General features: G+C 40.2%; 1 protein-coding gene and 1 long non-coding RNA gene across 3 annotated transcripts in view; one reads left to right on the top strand and one right to left on the bottom strand.

The window, feature by feature from the left end:
- The window catches only part of slc66a2 (solute carrier family 66 member 2), a 34,571-nt gene extending 30,188 nt beyond the window's left edge, over nucleotides 1-4,383 (bottom strand). Inside the window, exons 1-3 of one of the 2 annotated variants that reach the window (XM_015029480.1) lie at nucleotides 4,115-4,383; nucleotides 3,460-3,593; nucleotides 1,175-1,225 (exon numbers count right to left, since the gene is read on the bottom strand). In XM_015029480.1, coding sequence (XP_014884966.1) covers nucleotides 1,175-1,225; nucleotides 3,460-3,593; nucleotides 4,115-4,317 — 388 coding nt within the window. In that variant the 5' untranslated portion in view covers nucleotides 4,318-4,383. The remainder of the gene's footprint in view (nucleotides 1-1,174; nucleotides 1,226-3,459; nucleotides 3,594-4,114) is intronic. The other variant, XM_015029481.1, reaches the window with a different exon arrangement.
- LOC106945655 (uncharacterized) overlaps nucleotides 1-4,460 on the top strand; it is a 16,851-nt gene extending 12,391 nt beyond the window's left edge. The window contains exon 3 of the long non-coding RNA XR_001424611.1: nucleotides 4,377-4,460. This is a non-coding gene — a long non-coding RNA (uncharacterized LOC106945655). The remainder of the gene's footprint in view (nucleotides 1-4,376) is intronic.
- The last annotated feature ends 16,764 nt before the right edge of the window (nucleotides 4,461-21,224 follow it).

Raw genomic sequence — 21,224 nt, 5'->3', positions numbered from 1 at the left:
GATTAATAAATGTACATGCTGGGAGGTAGCGGTCACTAACCCCAATGTTTTTGACCATTTTTGTGGAACATTTGCAATAAACTCACAATTATGCATTAGAATGAAACAAACTGTCAATTTCTGCTAATTGCAAAAAAACTTAATGTGGAAAAAGTAGAGGTACAAATATGTCCTAAGCCACTGCAGAGACGTATCTGTACTTTATTCACAAACTCAACCTGTAATCTCACAGATCTATAGATGCATTTCTTTCAGGGCAGGGTAAATGTTTCGAATCCCGTCCCACAGACTGCTTATGCTGAAACTTTGTGTAGTTCAAAGCATGTCAGAAGTTAAGCTTACAAACAAAAAAACACAACAGTTTTTAGAAAGAACATGCGTCACATTCACCGAGTGGATCATGACAAAATAAACATGCAGTAAAGTCTACCGACTACTTTTGTGTTTCTGGATCAAATACTACTGTGATTCCATGTGAAATACTGACATGAACAGAACATGCAAATCCCACACAGCTTGTTCAAGAATAACTTCACTGCAACAAAAGCGTACACACTAACATGCAGTGACGCAGCAGCTCTGGTGGACATGTGCGAGCAACTTCCACCGTTCAAAACTCCGACAGCATATTAGGGCCGATGTAGATAGGAAGAAAAACAAAAATAAGGAGTAAATTTCCAGCAAGAAATCTCCCAAATTTTCAACAAAAAAAACTCAGAAATTTCTAAGTTTGAATAGTTGCGCGAATTTTCAACTTTTGAAACTCTGAAAGTTCCCAAAAAGTAAAAAATGTTCAAAGTTTTATTTCCTAGAACATTTGTGAGATTAATCTGAAAATCTCTGAGTTTTTTTCTAGCAAATGTTCGACTTTTCAAACTCTGAGATTTTTACGTCTTTTCTGGAAAACTTCAGAGGTTAATCTCAAAATTTGTGAGGTTTTTGGCGAAAATAATTTTTTTTTTTTTTTTTTTTCTCCAATGGCCATAATACGCCGTCGTAGGAAACGGATGCAACTCCAAGCAGGTGAGAGAGTTGCTGTTAGTTGAGGGGAAGCGGGGCGGTGGGTGTTAGCTGGGTTGGCGTCATGCATGAGTAACATGGAAACGTGGAGGTGTGGGGGGTTGGAGACAGAGCGGGGATGGATGAACTACAACGGACGTTTCAAGGTACGTACCCAGAAAGAGCCTCTTAGGGATTCTGACCTCCTCGTCCTTACTGTCTGTCGCTACGGGCAAAACGGAAAGAGAGGGACAAGAAGAAGAAACAGCTTGGTTTTCTGCGGGTCTTCTCATCAACACTAGCAGATGACCAGCGGAGCTCCCGGCTGCTCGACTACGTTTTAGCCATTAGCGAGTGGAGTCCGATCCGGATACGATGTTGTAACATTTTTGGGCCTTGGCATCAATTTCACAAAAAAAAAAGTTAAAAAGTATTTGGTTTCGTTTTGTTTCATTAAAATGAAAACGCGACAGCCCGTTATTATTTGCAGCCTAACCAATCGGACCAGCCTTTCCTGCTTATATGACTTTTTTAAAGACATTATGTCAATGCTGTGAACTCAATGCAGTCGGTCTGCTACGCAAATTTGACTTGAGATTTTATCTGTGTTTTTTGTTAACTGTAACCTCCTCAAAATAAAGAAAGCAAGTAGCATTAATTGTAGTGATGATGTGCTAAGAGAAAAAAGGAAAAAAGAAAAAATGTCCTTTAAATCAGAAACTCACAAAGTTTAAAAAAAAGAAGAGAAAAAGAACACCTTACTTAAATTTTTGTATTTTGTGTTTCAGAACGTTATAAAATCATCAAGACTTTTCCACATTCTAAAACTATTTAAACACAACCTTACAAGTATAAAGCCGTCAAACTTGACACATTTTCACTATTTTTAAAGCAAAGATGAGGGACCAAGAGAAAAGCAGAGCAAAAGCAAACGACACCTTTGTTGCTTTTAGAGGATTTAAGAAAGACAGAAGCCAATGCCTGCAACATTTGTTCTGAACTGGTTCTCCAAGTGTGTAACTATGTGAACTCCGTGTCCACACAGGGTGAAGATTAATGTTCCTAATTTATCTCCAATTTCTTTTTCCAATCATACAAAGTAATCATTGAATCAGTCTAGATCCGTAGTTGGGGTCACAAATATGCAAGTCTGGGGCCTTCAGGTTCAGAAGTGAACCTAAACACTAAACATATTTTAGAAATGCTGTAAAAGATTCAATAATCCGACAACTTCCAAAAGCGACCTTGTCTGACAAAAACTCTCAGACTGAGCAGAAGGTTCGACGTAGCTTCTGCCATTGTTTGATTGTGTTTTTGTTGCGTATGGTCCATGTTGAGCTACTTTTTGCCGCCAACTAAAGGACAACGACACCCACTGGAGCCGTTACTCAACTGTAATGGAAAACCGCCCAAACTATGTAGAGTAGAACTGAGTCAAGTCCAGCTACACTGCTAGGTGCTCACAGGAAAGGGCCCGATGTTGGAGAAATCAACTGGAACACACACTCAAGTGAAGAACAAACAAAGATCTGTAGAAAAGTGTCTACAGAAAGTGTCTGTAGAAAACTAAAAACTAAAAAGTGTCTGTAGAAAACTAAAACTCTAAAGGATTACAGGTAAAAAAAAAATTGCCATTCCTCCAGGGTGACTTCAGTTACCAACTAGGTGGTACTAATTACAACGCTTGATTTATTGAGCAACTGTGACCATCTGCATGGAGGCAAGCGTTTTGGAAGTTTGATGGTCTGGACCATAAGGAAAGTTAAAAGTAGAGTTACTATAAGACACGTAATCACATGAGAGTTTGAATGTAAATAAGCAGCAGTCCTTATCAAACTCAAGGCGGCTCCTAGGATCTCCTGTTACAACTGGGAGATTTATGGCCTTTTAACTTTAATTACAAGGACAAAGACAGAGCAACTATAGTTATTTTGTCACCAAGTCATTTTTTTTACTTCAGGATGTCTAGCAAAAGGTTTTAATTCTCTTTGAACTTTTCCACATTTTGTTGCCTTAAAACCACAAAATTTTAAGGGAACGTTTCTACGGCCTTACTGGTAGAGTGTGAAGAAGAAAGCCATGTGAGGTGTTGCTAGCAGTTAGCCAGCGAGGGATAGCAAACACAGCGAAGAAAGACGTTTTTTTAATCCCTAAAATGGTAAAAATGATGGTACGTGGGTGGAAACCCGGCCTGAAAACTTCACCCAAGGCGAAACATGGTGGTGACAGCATCACAGTGTAGTGTGGTGATGCTTTTCTTGACCAGAAATAGTGAAGTTGATCACTGATTAAGGGAATTTAGGGATTATTGTTATTAGAAAAAAATTCAACACAAGTTTGTGGTTGAAAAGGAGTCAAATATGAAGTTCTGTTTTCTATTTGTCTTCTTCCTCTCTTTGGGTTCCAGTTTCTCTCTCTCTCACACACACACAGTATTTGAGTTATCTAAATGCCTCTGACCTAAGAAGGAGCGCCTCTTGGTGCTGAGTTCGGCAGCCATGCGGACGTTGGTGCACAGGTTGAGCATGACCAGCATGGTGCAGATCATGATGATGCTCTGCCACAGCAGCGGCATCTCGTAATATCGGCCGAATCTGGGAAGGAAAAATGGAGAAGAGAAGATGAAGCATACAGTGACCTGAATTTGTCTCTTACATTTTGCCACATTACACCCCCAGATTTCTGTGTATCGTTTTAGGGTATTGCATGATCAACTAGATTTAGGTCTAGACTTTGACTGGGCCATTCTAGTACATGTGTATGCTTTGATCTAAACCGTTCCCCTTGTAGGGGACACCTGGTGTTCTGTCTGCTCTTTTCAGATTTTGGACTAAACATAAAAGCATTCCACACTTTTCAGATTTTGAATTAAGCATAAATGCAGGCCACATTTTTTAGATTTTGGGCTAAACTTAAATGCAAGAAATTAAATATTGAAAATAAAAAACATTAAAACTTTGTTTTTAGAAAATAGAAAACCCAAATGGAAACTAATTTCTAAAATAAAAAAAGGGAGAGGAAAAAATCCCTTCTATTTGATACTGAAGTTCTGAGAGTAGAAAAGGTTGAACAGGCACAAAACATGCCCACATATCTGAGGAGGACCCAGCCGTACCTGAACAGGATTCTCAGGATGTTGGCCACCAGTAGCACCAGGCACACGTAGGTGGAGAAGCCCTCCGCGTTCTGGGTCCGGTGGATGTCTCTGTACTGCGGGATGTACGGCACCACACCGCCGAACATGATGGCACCCGCGGCGACCCACGACACCAGCGAGCTGAAGACGGACACAGCATGCTGGAACACTTCATCCTCCATGTTCAGCTGCGGTTCTGAAGTGAAGCCAGCCGGCTGGCAGAGCTCCTAGGGATTGACAGATGATGATGATGATGATGCCTCGGAGTGTGCGCGAGGAGTAACATCCGTGTTGTGGTGGCTCTTTCGCACAGGATGTACAAACAATGGAACCTCTACTGCCACGACATCGATACGATAAACCGGAAGGTTGTGTTACAACATTGGAAATCAGCGAGGATCTGATTAGCGGGGTGATTTGTTGTCGTGTTGATGCTAGCAAGAGGTCAGTCAGAGCTACGGCATTTAAATAATTATGATGATAAACCTAAGTTTTTAAAACTCAGTGAAATAATATTAAAAATTGACTGCAAAAAAAGAAAAGAAAAAGAAAAGTACAGCATTGACATAGGGAGCATTCCTTCGCTGTGCAGCTCAACCGGTTAGTCAGTTTATTCCTTCTTTCTGCACTTCCTGAAACGTCATAAACTCGAACGAAGATGGTGAACTCAGTCAAGATGCTTCACTCGCCAAGTTGATGTTGCGCTTTTCTCGCTGCGATAAGAAAATAACTTCTATCTCATCATAAAAATGCTGGAAAAGGTGTTTTTTTTTTTATTTTTATTGGCGGTTGGCAAAAAAAAAAAAAAAAAAAAAAAAAAAAAAACGTTAGGTAAGCATTACCACCGAAGAAAATGTCGCCTATGTTTTGTGTTTTTCTTCAGTGTGTTTCTATGCTAAAAGTCCTTAAAGTAATGATGAGTCTTAAAAAAAATTCTTATAATAATGACGTACCTTTCTCAGAATAGATTTGTCAAACACTGAGGAAATTCAAGTGTACAGCAAGGGCAAATTTATCACAACAAAGAAAGAAACAACAGCTGCTGGAAGGAAAAATCAAGAATCTATGGTAACACTCCTTTGTGCACCTCAAATGCTCCAACAGACAACACCATAAAAGATGTCTGATGACACCACAGAGTCAAATGTAGTAAAAAGAATACAGTTTCTGGTGAGGAATAAATTAAGACATCTCACGATTTGCTGCCAATTAGAAACTCTGAAATCCATAACACACTGCTTTGATTTTTTTGCCCACCAGGTTTTTTAAAACAGCAGACAGTGTATGCTTCTCTTAAAACAGGTCATTTTCCATAGGTCCTGAAGACTTAAATTTCTTAAAAACAGATTTCTGTTTATTTTAAATAATAGTAATAACAAAAAATTGTTAAACATTGATGGTGTTACTTATAGGCACAAACTTTGACAGCTAGGAAACCAAATATTTAGGTAGGTCCCCTGATTTCACCCTGGGTCTCCTGAAACGTTTTATGCAGCCCTGCAGCAGAACCAGAAATATTTTATTGAAGAGCATGGAGAGGTAATGTCAATAATTCATCTTTCAGGGTTTATTTTAGTATCCTGGTAGTTCTACGTCATATCACGTCGTCTTGATTTATATTCTGTGCTCCAGTACACTTCCACTGCTCTTTCTATTTTGGGTTCTCATTATAATTTCATTCCATTGAGCAACGGAAATGAAAGACACGCAAAGTCTGGATTATGAAGCTTCATAGGGTTTAGCAAAAATTACATAACCCTGTTGCAGTCTGTTCACTATATTTGATCTGTGAGAGTAAGAAGGGCAAAGTCTTATATAAAAACCAAAGTGAAGGACAGGAGCAGTTTTTACAGCTCTGACGAATCAAGACATAAATAAATACATTTTTTAAAAAGCCACCATGACCTGACCTATCTCACTGGATCGGTTCACAAACAGTTAATAAAATGCCCCTTTTTTTGTCCCCCATGTACACAAATCACTGCGGATGTCAAAGTCAAAAACCAGGAAAACTCAAACTATATGAAACAGGAAATGAGAGAACATCTAACTTCAAAATAAAGGCGAAAAATGATTATTTGTTCAAATTACTATTTTAAACTTTGCAGAGTGTAAACATCAAATAAAAAATAACAAATTGGGTCGTTTGGAAATTATTTTAAAAACACTGTCGTCTAAAACTTTTTAGAACCCCATACAACTTTGCAAACATTACAAAAGTAGAAACACAGAGATTTGTCTTATTCTGTTTTCTTTATCATCTCATTGACCTTCCGATTTCAACGAGGGATTTTCGTCCTCACAAATGGGTGTTTTTTTTTAAAACGACGTCGTAAAAATGAACACGAAAGAGTAGAGAAAGTAGTCTTTAGTACTAGCTCTTTAGTATAGTTAGCTTTCCTTCTTGTCGTCTTATATAATATCCGCCCGTTGAGCTCGAACCATAAAATGGAACCCGCTTTCGGTTAAACAAATGCTTTAAATAAAGGAGCAACTTTTACTTTGAAGTAGTTATAGCAAAAAAACGGAAGTCGGAGTTTTCGTCGCTCCAGCTGATATGCCGCAAAGTTAAGGGGAGTCACTGACAACCTTACAGAGGAAACCCATTTCTAACGTCGTGCTAACCTCTCCGTTTAGCTAAATACTTATACATTGACTCGTTTGGGATAAACTTCATTTGAATAAAAACGCGACTGTGCGGCTTGGAGAAAATAAAATGTCCAAAACAGACTGTAAAGCCGCACAAGAGATGACAGAGGCGGTAAGTTTGCTCATCGGAACTCGCAGATCTTATGAAAACCTTACTTAACTTCAGTTTCAGTTAAACATGTTTAACTTTACATTTCAAGGGCAGGTTTTTTTCTTCTTCTGTGTCTTCAGATGGAAACTACGATGCAGCGACTTCAGGAGAGGTTTCTGGCTATATCTGAACAGCTGGAGTCAAGAAATATCCTTTTTTTCTCTCCCCCTTTTGTTTTCATTATTTAAGGTTTTGGTGACACAGCTTGTTGTTTTCACTCAGCTGAAACACTTGAAATCATTTACTAATAAATGACGTGTTTAAGTCAAGGAAGTTCGATGACCACCAGAGGGCAGTCACACTTTAAAAAATGGCATTCTTTATACCATTGTGACCAGAAAATATTATTTAAAAGCATTCATTGTTTTAAATAATTAGCACCTAAACCTGCATCAGAAAGGAAGACGCAGTTTTGTGTTGGAGGTAATAAGCTTGCTAAATGTGGCAGTGAGTTGATGTGGGGCTTGCTGTTTGTGCCAACACAACCTCATTGTCTGATTTGAATGGGTTGCCATCTCACAACAGTGTTTGACCAGCATAGAGGAAATAAACAGAATTTTCAGTGGTGTAAGTTGTAATGCCAAGAAGTGTGGTTTCAGTGAAAGATAGTTTAGCTTTTTGAGCTAAGATGATTTATACAATCTAATAAGGATGGTGCATTAGCTTTTTTTTCCCCTTTAAATTATATATCCATTTTACAAAGGATTCATAAATATAGATGCACTTTGTGGCGAAAACAATTGAAGTGGAAAATAGAGAAGTGAGGAACCAGGCTGACAGAACTTTTGCAACATTTATAGTCTATGCAGTTTATCCGCCCTGAAGCGCATATTCTGCAACACTCTAGGGGGAAAATGTCTCTCTTTGCAAAAATGCACCAAGAAAAGCTCTGGCTTGTCCGCCATGTTTTTCTTCACTGAACTCTCCATGCAGTTATGACATTTTAGAGGTGCGCAGCTTGGAAAATTTTGTCGCACAGAGGGACGTGGTTGCTGGAATGCCAAAACTTGACCTCGTGGTGCCGCAGAGACCTCGCGGATGAGTCAAGCATAAACCAGACAGAACTCTGCTCTTTAACAAGGGTGTGTGGAACATGCACCAAAAGCAAAACAGGATTTTCCTGCAATTGCGGATCAGCTTCCATCTGTTTTCTACGAATTGAAGATGAACTGAGACGATGTTTTGTGTGGGCTATGACCAACCACAAGAGACAAAGGACTGACAGCACTGCTCGGAGGAAATCGGGTGTAATTTTAGGTTTAAGAGCTCCCAAAATAACTTCTGCTACTAGTTACAAACTACTATGTTTGTAACTAATGTAGGTACAAACCTTTATTATGGGTAATTATTTATCAGATCATGTCATTCAAGTCTTTCTGACTGAATTCTCTTGAGAATTTGCTGTAACATTCAACTGACAAAGGTTTGCAGATGTCTTTAACTCTTACACTGGATCAGATGGGAACTCGCATCGACGACCTGGAGAAGAACGTAACTGAGCTGATGACACAAGCTGGCATGGAGGACAAGGCCAGTCCAAAGTGACTCTAGACAGGCTGGATACTTAAAGTCATTGCTGTGCTGGAAGGTGAACCTCTGCTCCTAGGTTTTCTTCCAGGTTGATTTTCAACCATCTTCCAATGATTCCAGTTGAACTCTACCAACTTTCATATCCCAGAAGAAGAAAAGCATCCCTATATTCCTCAATGTGTCACAGTGGGGATGACGTTTGTTTTTCACCCTACAGTGTTTTGGTTGTAGGTTGTTCTCATCTGACCAGAGCACCTTGTTCCTCATGTTTGCTGTGTTTCCCTACATAGCATTTTACAATCTTCTAACAACATTTTACTGCTGATGTTCAAGATCCTGGACCAGGCTCTTAGACCACTTCATGTGACTTGACCTGTTTCAAGCCTCCTTTGAAGTTGAACCAGATATACCATCGTTTTTTGAGGTGCTTCCACACTGTGATCTCCTGTTTTCAAAGCCAGTCCAATCAGATTGCAGCTAAATGAGAAACCAAAGAACATTGTGGAGATTTATCAGAATCACTTTCATACTGAACCTTAGCTGGCTGATATGGCATCAAATCTACATGTGTTAGACAAACCAGAAGTATATATTGTTTGGTATCTGTTTATGTACCAGCAGTGTATCGTTACTGTTCCAACTTCCTCTGTCTAGATGAAGTTAGGAGGTTCATCAGCTTCATTCATTTTAATCCAACCTTCCGTAACGTCGGTGCTTTCTATCAATCTTGCTTTTAATGAACTTTCACTAAAAGGGCTTTTGTTTTCACTGCTTCCACTTTATTTGGATATATTTCAAGATATGTTGAATGCATTTTCTTGTATATTGTTATATTTTCTTTACTAAATTAAAAAAAGTTTATATGACACTCTTTTGGAGTCTAAAATGTTGATTGAATGTGCAGAGAACCTAACAAAATGTGGATCCATCATTTAATCTATTCTGTTCTGCTTCGTCTGTTAAGGTATTTTTTCTGTTGCCAGTGTTTCCATTCACGCAGCCTGAGTTATTGAAATGTTTTCCTCAGTTTGTGAATGTATTGTCACAAAACCCCCACAAAAATGAATCCATTTGCATCCAAACATCATTTGATACCCCAACCTACCTACTTCCTTTCTTCTTTAGATTACCTCCTCATTGCTTAGGCAACTGTGCTTTGTGAAACAATGCATTTTTTATGGGGCTAATTTCAGTAATGTTTATTAAAAATGAATGTGTCATCTGCCACGGCATGTTTAACTTCATGAAAATGTGATGCTAGTTTTATGTAAAGGGATAAAGCAAAACAAAAAAACCCCAAACAATAAATGCAACAAACTATGAAGCAAGTTACAGGTTGACCGGTGAAGAACCGATTCCTGGTAGAATTAAATCAAATATTCAGCACATGAAGTCTGGTCTGAGAGCGATGGAAAGACATTAAAGTCAAAACAATTAAGTGCCCAAGTTAATGGACTGCTTCTTAGAGAACACCTCCCTCTAGTGGTCGCATCCTGTCTCTACAGGTTTGACTCTGACCATGGTGCTGAAGTCTTTAAATTATAACCAGAAAATTTTGGAAGAATTTTAAATGGGGCCTGCCAAAGTGTGCCCGTCGGTTGGAACCCAGCGTTCCGATCCTAAAACTTAGCATCAATGCTAAAGTAAGCTACAATCTACTCAACAGCATGTGGCGAGTCACTTGGTTACCAGAAGTTGCTCTGCAAGGCATTTCAATGCTCTCCTGTGCATTGCTATGGCAGGCCCCATTTAAAGTTTTATGTTGGAAAAAATGAATATAGCTATAACTTATGTTGTGTTAGAAAATGAGTGTTTTCAATACTTTTCTATTTTCCATGTGATGTGGGGAAAAAAGTAATAAAAAAAGTTTCTTCGTTGGTGCACTTGCGTCATTTGTCCTTTAGATGACACTATTTATCAAACTTTTATTCTCGTCACCTCTGCTCTCTGACTGGCTTTCTATCACCTGTAAGGAATATTTTAACGTGGCAGAGTAACGCAGTGAAAAACACACACACACACACACACACACACACACACACACACACACACACACAGCAGCGTTGGCTCCGTGTTTGCTTCAGTCTGTGTGGCCGCACCGCGTGAGCTGAGCTCTGTGTGCTTCGGCACACTTCAAATACCACCTGGCCCCACTGTGATGCTCGGGCCAAGCCAAAAGAGCATGAACGCCGCTGACCGTGTTGTTATGGCAACCAGCAACAGAGTACCGGCGTGCCGTGTTTTTGCATGTATGTGCACCGACCGCCACGTGTGTCTTCGCCGGGTTGGCAGAAAGCAGACGCGCGGGTGGGGTGAGAGAAGGGATGATGATGATGCTAAGCGGCGCGCGAGGCGCCGTTCCAGCGTTACGTGATGCTTCGTTAGGAGTCAGGGCGGTAAATGAGAGAGTTCACACACACTCTCTCTCTCTCTCTCCTTCCCCTCACCGTGAAGTGGTGAGTGGGCGTGTGGAGAGCCGTGGCCGGTGGCGAGGTGAGCCAGAGAGGTTCAGCTCTGCGGCCCACGTTGGGATGGAAGCTGGGTGCTTTAGTGGCTTGTCTGCATCCATAGGGACTCTGCACTGGATCGGGGGTGGCGGTGAGGAGGAATACTTTAAGCAGTGTGTCCTCTACTCGCCCCCCTTCTCCATCCTGATGCTTTGACACACTTCACTTTAAAGGTGAAACAGAAGCAAAATGTCAACACTGTAAAGTGGCTTCTCCAACTCGGTGGTAGACGCCTATACATGTGACGGATTTGCTTTTGAAAGAGCAGTGTTATGTGTTTTCCAGGCACATGGTGCCATTTTATAGCACAGTCAAGTCACTTCACTGTTTTAATTAAATGCTGTATATATCAAATATGTCTTAAAATAAATTTTACTTTGTAATTTAACACCTTGAGATTGGGCCTCTGTCTCTTTAAGAAACTCACGCTCTTTCTGAAAAGGTACCTTTAATCAGTCAATCAGTCGATCAAATTTATTTGTATAGCACATTTCAGCAACAAGGCAGTTCAGCATGCTTTACATCATTAAAACACACAAAAATCAATAATCAAAACATTACATTTTCCAAGTGCCGTCATTACACATCAAAATGTTGATTAGTGTTTAATTTATTGTGGTTCAAAAGCAACTCTAAACAGTCTAGATATAAAGGAAGTCAGTGTTTCAGCTCTTTTGCAGTTTGTTCCAGATTTGTGGTGCATAGAAACTGAATGCTGCTTCTCCTCGTTTGGTTCTGGTTCTGGGGATGCAGAGCAGAACCAGAAGACCTGAGAGGTCTGGAAGGTTGGTACAACAACAGCAGATCTTTAATGAATTGTGGTGCTAAGCTGTGATTTATAAACTAACAATAGTATCTTAAGCTCTGTGCTCTGAGCTACAGGGAGCCAGTGGAAGGACTTTAATTATCACAACATGGCTCCTCTTTTAACCCTTTAACACAATTTTTACCAGCGTAGCACAGAGAAGCAGCTCCTATAATGAGCTCAGCAGATGTACAGTTCCGCCAGGTGTTTGCTAATTGTTTCTGGCTAGTCTGAAGGAGCTAAGTCGGGGAATCGGGAAGAAATGTGGAGCGCAAAATTTCCTCCGGTGGTTGATTTGATAGACACTTTTAGGGCAACAACAACGACTCTTTAAAGACACTTGGCATTAGTTCCGACTTTTAATTTCCCTTTGGGAAAAAAAAGAAGTATTTTTCAGGCTGAATTGTACTGAAGTGGGATTTGGTTTGGATAGGTTACATTTGTCTAACATTAAAATTTGGCCAATTATCTGACACATTTAAGTCTGACTAGTATTCGACGAGCAAAGGCTAAACTTTCTCAGAGCTCTGAACACAGACTCCCAATTATACCTTCGACTATGAGTGTGATCCGGTGATTGTACGCTGCCACGCCGCATCTTTATGGCCCCGCTCTCCAAGTCCAGACGAAACAATGGACGTGAGTCTGTTTGATTGGCCGTGACGTTCGTGTCGGTTCTGTCAGAGATTTTGTTTACAGTTTTCGTTTCCTGGCCTGTCCTCCGGATTTCATCGAGGAGGAGGTGGGTGAGCTGACGTCAGCGTTAGACAACACCTCTTATCGTCTGAATGAGACCGTGAGGGGGCGAGGGGAGGCTTTGAGCAAAAAGTAGGATTCTGTCGAACATCACAGCAGACTCCCCACATCTCAGCGTGGAGAGTCCTTATCCTACCGCAAGACCTGAGCTCCACAGACGAACCGAAGACGGCGAAAATACAAAATAAAGAAAAACCCTGGACTAGAGAGGTCCCATGAGAGCTGGTGGGTAAAAATAGCCTCTGTTACACAACAAAACAAGAAGAAATGAGAGTGGGCACACACACTCACGCAAACACGCGCATACAGGAGACACCTGTGTGCTGCCTACGGCCTGCAGCTCTTTGATTCCTGGTGGGCTTTAATCTGAGCTCTGCTCCGGCCCACCTTTGAAGTGAAAATCCGTGTCACCTTCGCCTCTCCACCTCAATAACTCACCCTGCAAACACACACACACGCACACGCATACACACATCAACACAAACCACAAAACAACACTGACCACCTGTTAGCTTTACAGTAGTAATTCCAGCTCTCCTCAGAGCCAAACTCATCCATAAACTCTGTTCTACTTTATAGCGCCAGAGGCAAGCCGGGGCCTAAATTTATCCCAGCAGCCCAACTGGAGCTGTTGTAACATATATCACCCTCTGTCTGCTCTGAAACATTTATATCTACAGAAATAGAAACAGTCGTCCAACTTTGGGCGGCTGCAAGAGCGGTTTCGGATCTGCGAAGACTGAAGACGCTACTGTTTGGACTCTTTTAGGATGACTGCACAAGGTGCCAGAGGAACTGATGGTGGTGGTCTTGGTTTGATTGGATACCAGAGTTACAATATTTGTTGTGTTTTCAGCTGGTGGGGTTTGCTTTCACACTGCTCTGTGTCAAACAAACCAAAACCTTTGATGAAGCTGTTCACCTTCTCGTCTGAAGAAAACAACACAAACTTCTCAGATGAAGACACTGAGCACAACTTCCTTCTTCACGAAATATACATTAAAATGTAGTGGCATCAGAGTTTAGCAAATCTTTTGTCTTTGGCAAAAGACCACAAGGAATTTCTACCACTTACGTTAGACTTGTGTCTTTAATTCAATTAAGACTGCATTTCCATTATAAATGTGCACAAAACTTGGCCTATGTTCTGCTAATTTCAAAAACCACAACTTCACAATCAAAATCACACGGGAATAAGTTCGTTCACGTAATAAGTGAACAAACGCAATAATTAAGAAAACATGCTGTGTCGTCATCCTCCAACTACTTCCTGTTGTCTTCTTCATGGTTTGGGCCAGTTGTTGATCACGTGACTTGTGTGATGTGAAAAAAAAAACAAAAAAAACACACACCTCGTTCTGGCGCTAAAACCTCTTTTTTCAATAAGATTTTATTGGAAAACGAGTATTTTTAAATTGATATGCTTGTATTAAGTGAATTTATTTTCGAAATGCCTAACTGCGGTCTCGGCAGTTTCGGCAGTCTCACCCCCCTCGCTTCCAACTCCCCTCCCCCCCTCCCCTGCACTGGATGGCAACATTTCCCAAATTTAAAACTTGAAAGGTAGATGCTGTAAAAGATATAAGATTCTCCAGAACACTCACCTACCTGCACAACTGCTACCTTGACCCACAGCCAGAACTATGACGGGACGGTCGGTTTGGGTCAAAGTGTGTTTATGTGCCCTCATCAGTTTGGAGTGTTGCTATTTAGCAAGATGTAGATATCATTACATAGATGCGGAACACAACAAGGTGCCAGGTCTGTGGGTGAAATTAGTGAAGGAAATGGAGTCTGAAATCGTTTTTTTTTTTTGTTTTTTTTCCTGCAGACGGGGACTGGGAGACACAGGTGAACCAACATCTAGGTCAAAGCAGATTACAGGAAAGGAGGGAGGACACACACTGGAGGCAGGCAACATGAGGCAAAGATTGGAAATAGTGGGAACAGATATACCAGAGAAATGAGTTCTGTGGTGAAGAGAGGTAATTTCAAACTTTTGGATGAAAAAGTAAGAACCCTGTAATATCAGTGAGTTATTTCCATTCTCTTCGTTCTTTCTGCCTCTGTATAATAATGCCTGTCGGTGTTTTGTAGTGTTTTCCCTCATTCCTCCTGCTCTCCTCACCTCCTCCTACACGCTGCATGCGTCCTCTCCTCTCTGCTCGTCAGGGGAGACTCTAGCGCGCCCTGGGGATTGGCAGACGGCAACAGGCCTGGTCTCTGTCTCTATGGAAACTGGGCCGGCTTAACGCTAGCCATGACAGTGAAACACTAGCGTTCACCTGCGACAGGTGTGTGTGTGTGTGTGTGTGTGTTCACATCCGAAATGGGTGCTATGCTCAGAAACATGTGTGTTCAGGTTGGTAGGGGAGCCACGGGGGTCCACAGTGTTTACGTTCACGTCCACAAGCAACAAAATCAAATTCAATAACATTTCAAAAGCCTTTTTTTGTAAGCAGGAAAAGTTCCCTTCAACAGGAAACCAGCAGAACCGCAACCTGGCTCAGTGTGAGTGTCCATCTGTCACGACTGGCTGGGGTGTGAGAATACAGAGTGTACACACAAAAAACAAACAGAAGCACTGACCCAGGACTACTTTCCATGTTGGAGAAAAGTAAGACGTAATAGCAGTGGTTGCTGCTTTAGCCACTTCCTCTATAGGCGTGAGATGTCTTAAAGGAGGACTATTGTGTAAAATCAACTTGTTTGAGCTCTACATCATGCTATAATGTTATTCCCTCATCAAAAACATACCTGGGGTGTTGCTTTCATTTTTTTTTATGCATGTTTGAGAAATCCTTTAATCTCCCATGGCAACCATTCAGCTGTCCAAAACACCTGGTTGGATCTAGCTCTGCCTTCGAGGACAAATCCTCTTGGAGCTGCAGTTTCCAAGCTTCCAAGGTTCACAGAACAGCCCTCCCCCCCTCAGCTCCTTCAGACTAGTCAGCAACAATTAGCAAACACCTGGTGGAACTGAGCATCTGTTGACCTCATTATAGGAGCTATTTGTCAGTGCTACACAGGAAAAAAAAAAAAAGAAGAAAAAGTTAAACGCTTAATAGAGGGGTGATGTGATGATTTCCTGAAGGTGAGCCCCTTTAACCAACAAGCTCTGGGCCGGTTTTCAAGTTTAAAGGATGAAAGAGAACACATTTAGTTCCAGCAAAAGCTCAGGAAATAGTTTTGTCTAGGAGAGAGGCATGGTTGAACAGTGGAAGACAGGGCCAAGTTTAGAAGCAGAAGGTTAAATTGGGGGAGGTCTACTCTGTGAATAGGAAGCTTGGAAACTGCAGCTCTGAGGAGGAGTTTCATGCTCGAAGGCGGAGCTATGTCCATCAAGGCATTTTGCACAGCTGGATGGTTGCTAAGCAGAAAATTTAATGATTTCTCAAACATGGAGGAAAGAATCAAATCAACATTCCAGGTATGTTTTTGTTGCTGGAATAACATTATTATAACATGATGTAAAGTCAATTTCACATAAAACTGCCCCTTTAAATGTCAACATAAAAGCTGCCCCATAAAAACTCGTCCCAGCTATACTTCCTGGTATGTAATTTTGTCATCAAATGCATCACTGGTGACTGGCTTCTTTGTAACGCCGATTCAGCATTTCCATGGTTTCTCCGAGACCACTCTGGATGTCACGGGGGGAACATAAAGACGAGCTAGACGCCATAAACGCTTTCAAATTTCACACAGACTGAGTTTGTCCCATCAGAAGGATGATTAACTTTTCATCCAGTCAGCTAATTAAAAATGGCTCCTTCCTCTCCTTCCCGTTCTGAAGAAGGTGGCTGAACTCAATCAGAATAATGGGATCCTCCGGCATGAACAACACTTTTCCCACTCAGCTCTAACATTCTCTATCCATTAAGCGTTCCTCTTACACATAACGCGTTTAGGTTTATCAGCTGGTCTCATGCTCTGAAGAGAGACTAATGGCCCGTCTGCGTTCACAGTTTCAGACCAGATGCCAGATGTTGACCTGCTCTGGAGAGGTTCTGTTGGAAATCCCACTTTCATGTCATTACACCTACAAATAGGGCTCATAAAGTATGAATTTTGTGAAAAAGTAAACATTTCTGTCTCTTGTTTCATAAAGTGAAACTTGTATTGATTAATTACCCATAGAGTGAAATGCTTTTTAAGCCTTAATTTCTTGTACTTTGATTAAATTAAATGTCTCTGAAGATTTAAAATGTGCTACACACCATAAAAATATCACTGCAAAAACACAAAATCTTACCAAGTAATTTTGGACTAGACAAAACTAAGTTACAAGTGATTTTTCAGCAAGATATTTATGCTTGTTTTAAGTAATTAGTTCCTTAATATTGATTTTGAAAAGTACTAATTCCACTGGTAGATTATTTCACTTGTAATATGGGGAAAAATGTTTTAAGTTAAATAATCTGCCACTGGAACTAGTGCTTTTTATTAAAAAAATCAATATTAAGGAATTGCTGACTTAAAATAAGCTCTGGCTGAAAAGTTACTTATGAGTCAGTTTTGTCTCATTTCAGGTGCATTAAGGAATTTATACTACAAACTACACCAAAAATACTTGGTAGGATTTTGTGTTTTTGCAGTCATAATACAGTCAACAATTATGAAACAAGCAATATAAATCAAACTTAGTCAAATGCTGTCATTAAAAATCAACAAGGAGATGCATTGATCAAGTTATTAATCAAAGGCAGTCGGGGTTTTAACCTTGATTTAAAGGAAGTCAGTGTTTCAGCTGTTTTGCATTTTTATGGAAGTTTATTCCAGATTTGTAGAGCATAAAAACTGAATTTTGCTTTTCAACTTTTGGTTCTGGGGATGCAGAAAAATATTCCCTCTGATATTACAAGGTGTTGTGTTTAGACTTTTGACTTTTAATTGATGAATTAAAAGTGTTGAAACAAGACATAATAAAAAATGTTTCCACAGCAAAATGTGGTAAAGGAGAAGCACTGTGAAGGCTTAACATCTGGTTTAAAATGCAACGCCACACACCCAACCTTCAGAAGTGCAAATAAATGACTAGCGAGGAATGGCAACAACTGGTGAGAAGAACCGGAGGACAAGATTAGAAGTGTCAGGGTGGAACGGCGGGAGAATGACGGAGGAAAGGAGAGATGGGAGGGAATGGCGGGCGGAGGGAAGGAGACGGGCGGCTTAGCCGTCCTTTGTGGAGTGTAGAAAGGTCAATTAGACAGTTTACAGGCCGCTTCTGCCGCCGAAGACAATCACACACTCCACACACACACACACACACACACACACACACACACACACACACACACACACTCCATGCACACACGCACACTCCACACACACACACATACACACACGCACACACGCAGCCTGGTATGCAAACGGAGGCTTGGATTTCATTATTCGGCTGCCAACCTGCCTGTCGGTTTGTGCGAATGAGATGATATCAGCCTCATTTTGTTCACACAAAAAAAGCAACAACTGAAAAACAAGAGTATACTACTTTTCATGCGGCAACAGGAGAGAGGGAGGAAAAAAACAAACAAACAGGACTCCAACCAACGCTGGGTTCTGCCAAAGCGAAGAGATCAATGGCGGGATGGTGACCGAGGACAGCGGAGATGAAAGAGAGAACAGAGGGATGAGAGGACGAACACATGCTCAGTGGGGTTGTCTCCCATGGCAACCGTCTGTTGCTGAATATCATAAATATTCATATGAGGAAAAGAGGGAGCGGCCTATGCCATATTCATGCCATTTCCAATGAAGCATATTTTAATTAGACGAAGAGAGAGAGAGGGGGGATCGTTTTTATCAATTACTGGGGTTTCAATAATAGATATCTGAATTAAAGGGAGGGAAAGGCAGACAGACGGAGACTAATTGAACAGGAAGGATTGGTTTCTGGAATATTTGCAAAAAAAGAAAAAAAAAGTTTCTAGCCAGAGTTTGTAAGGCTAGAGCTGACCGGTGGATATGCAGATGGATTTGGTGGATTTTACTTCTAAAACCCCAGAATTATTCTACTTTGGTTCCTGTTAGTGAATAAAATGTTGCTATTTGTTTCAGTGTTGATGTACTAAATTGAAAGGTACAGCAATGGATAAAGGAGCACACATTGTTATTAAAAGTGCAACCAACCCCCGAAATAAACTTTTTTTTTCCTGATAAACTGAATTAATGGGTCATTTTGGGATCCTTCTTTACATTTCTGTGTGAATTTTGACATTTTTGTGCAAATTTGCTTAATTACACATTATTTTGCCTAAAACCATCTCAGTGCAGCTCAAATTGTGCCAAAGCGATTGAATTCTCATATTTGTTTAAAGGTGATCTCTGATGCCAAACACCTTTGTTACATTTTTAGATAATTCAAAATTCACAGTTGCACATGAAATTGGTTGCAAATGGAGGCACAATTATTTTTCTTTGAAAAGCAGAAGTGGAGCCTCCTGCTCAACCAACAAGAGTGCAGAAAGTGGTTCCTGGATGGCAAGTCAACAATATATAAATATATTTTTTCCCAGCAGCCATTGTATAGTGCATAAGGTAGTAACACCAGCTGAGCAAACATGCTGGAGCTTTGCTTGGGTGGCTAGGTGATGGGATGCTAGATTTGTCACTTGTTGGTTTTCTGATAAAAAGTCGCTAAACATAGCTACAAAGTTTTAAAGCTCACCTCCTCCGTTCAGCTCAGCCACGCCTCGTTGCGTCTCTTTGCTCCACCCACTTTGCTGGAATTTTTCAACATTTGTTGGGGGTGAGGGTTAGACTTTCACAGGGGGGTTACTGTGTTAGTTACAGAAACTTGTATCCTGTCCTGAAAAAAACTAATAAATGAAGAGAACAATGTAAGAAATCAATACTTAAATCTGATCTGCATTCAGACTAGGATAAATCTAAAGTAAAGCTGAGGTAGGCTTTCTTTGCTTTACAGTATTCAACATTTACACACTCGGTTGTAACTCATCCCTGCATACATAAATGTATTATATTCCTCTTAAGGACAATGTTTTTATTACAAAGATACGCTGAAAAATGACATCGCCCCTCTTATTCATATAACTGCACACACATGCAAACAAAGAAAGTCACATATGTCCATATTGTTCACCGTCCTTTTAATTTCTACCATCTGATATTTCATATTAGTGAGAGCTGGGTGGGACTGTTTGCTGTGGCTGACCATCAGACTCTGTTGCAGAGGGATTTGTTGCTTACCTTGGATCGAAGGACACACACACTAACGGAGTGCTGCTGAAGCGTGATGGACATTAACCTTGTGCTGAAGGTTGCACCATTCCCAACGAGAAGCTTTTACTAATCTTGGCCTGGTGCCAGCCAGCCTGTGGCCCAGTTTTTCCTCCGTACATTTCTTATTATGTCAAGCATCAAGACTTGTAGATTTCCTCGTGTGTATTTCCTGTTTACCTTAGCGCCAAAATACGTTTCGAATCAAATCTGATATGAATGTTTGAATTCAAAAATGGAAATACAGGCAACTGTGTAGCAAAAGACGTCGGATATTTTATAACCCTTCATGAAAACGAAACACCTTTGTGTTTTTGTTTTTGCTCTTTAGGCTTGGTTGGGTCAACGAGACTTCAGGAAATCCAAAATGTTCTTGCTATTGTCAGAATGTCCAGTTGCAATAAGAAGAACGCTTTTTAAAGTCAGAAATACTAACGATAGTTCGAACTACAACAGACAACCATTCGACATCTGAGAAACTGAAACTCCTTCCTGGAAAGTCTTATCAGATACGAACCACATTGGGTGACCCTCAGGTCATCAGACTCCTATTAGATAGTATTAGCTGTTAATGTGTTTTATATATGCATTTTATTACTTTGTCTCTTTGTATATATGCATGTACAGATGATAATCACTTTTAAACATCTCGTCTTCAATATCCTTCTTTCTGCCCTTCGAATGAGATTGTATATGAAAGATGGCATGGGAAAAAAGTTGCCTTCTCATACAAAAACTATGTGCATGTCACTTTAAGATCAGAAATATTCTCTAGTAAAAGAATATTACTGTATAAGAATAAAGAATCCTTATTCTTTATTCTTATACAGTAATATTCTTTTACTAGAGAATATTTCTGATTTCAAAAAATCGATTTACCTGTAAAAAATTATCTGTAACGCTTCGTAAATCGACTTTTTGAAATATATTTTAAAAAAGCAGCAGGAAAAGTTGGTGAAAACAGTGTGGATACAGTAGATTGCACATCACTAATGATGGTCAGAGATGAGTGAAATATTTTTCCTTCCTGGATTTCTTCTGGTTTTGTGTTGTAATTACATTTAAATGTCTCAGGTCATCAAATCAATTTTAATAAAAGACAAAATAGCCTGAAAAAGTATGATGGTTTAATTTATCAAGCAAAAGGTTAGTTAATTTGCTTCAAGTAATCAAATTAAATTTATCCAAGTAAATACATCAAGCTTGTTAAGTTGTAATGTTAAACAAATGTAAATAAATTAAGTTAACAAACTGAAGTTGATTACATATAGCAAATTAACTTTTTTTTAAGTTGGAGCTCCATTCTTTTTTTTTTCAGTGTGCACATGGAGATAAGCCCACCACATACGTAGCTTACATCTGCACATAAACACGTTACATTACATAAGAATGCTGCATACACCCCTTGCATAGACAAATGAGCATATTTTTGGCACAACTGGAACCCCA

Source organism: Poecilia latipinna, unplaced genomic scaffold, assembly GCF_001443285.1.
Source record: "Poecilia latipinna isolate Pla-1442-1.1 unplaced genomic scaffold, P_latipinna-1.0 Scaffold154, whole genome shotgun sequence".
NCBI lineage: Eukaryota > Metazoa > Chordata > Actinopteri > Cyprinodontiformes > Poeciliidae > Poecilia > Poecilia latipinna.
The sequence above is the reverse complement of the archived record's forward strand: the minus strand, read 5'-3'. Positions and strand labels throughout refer to the sequence as shown.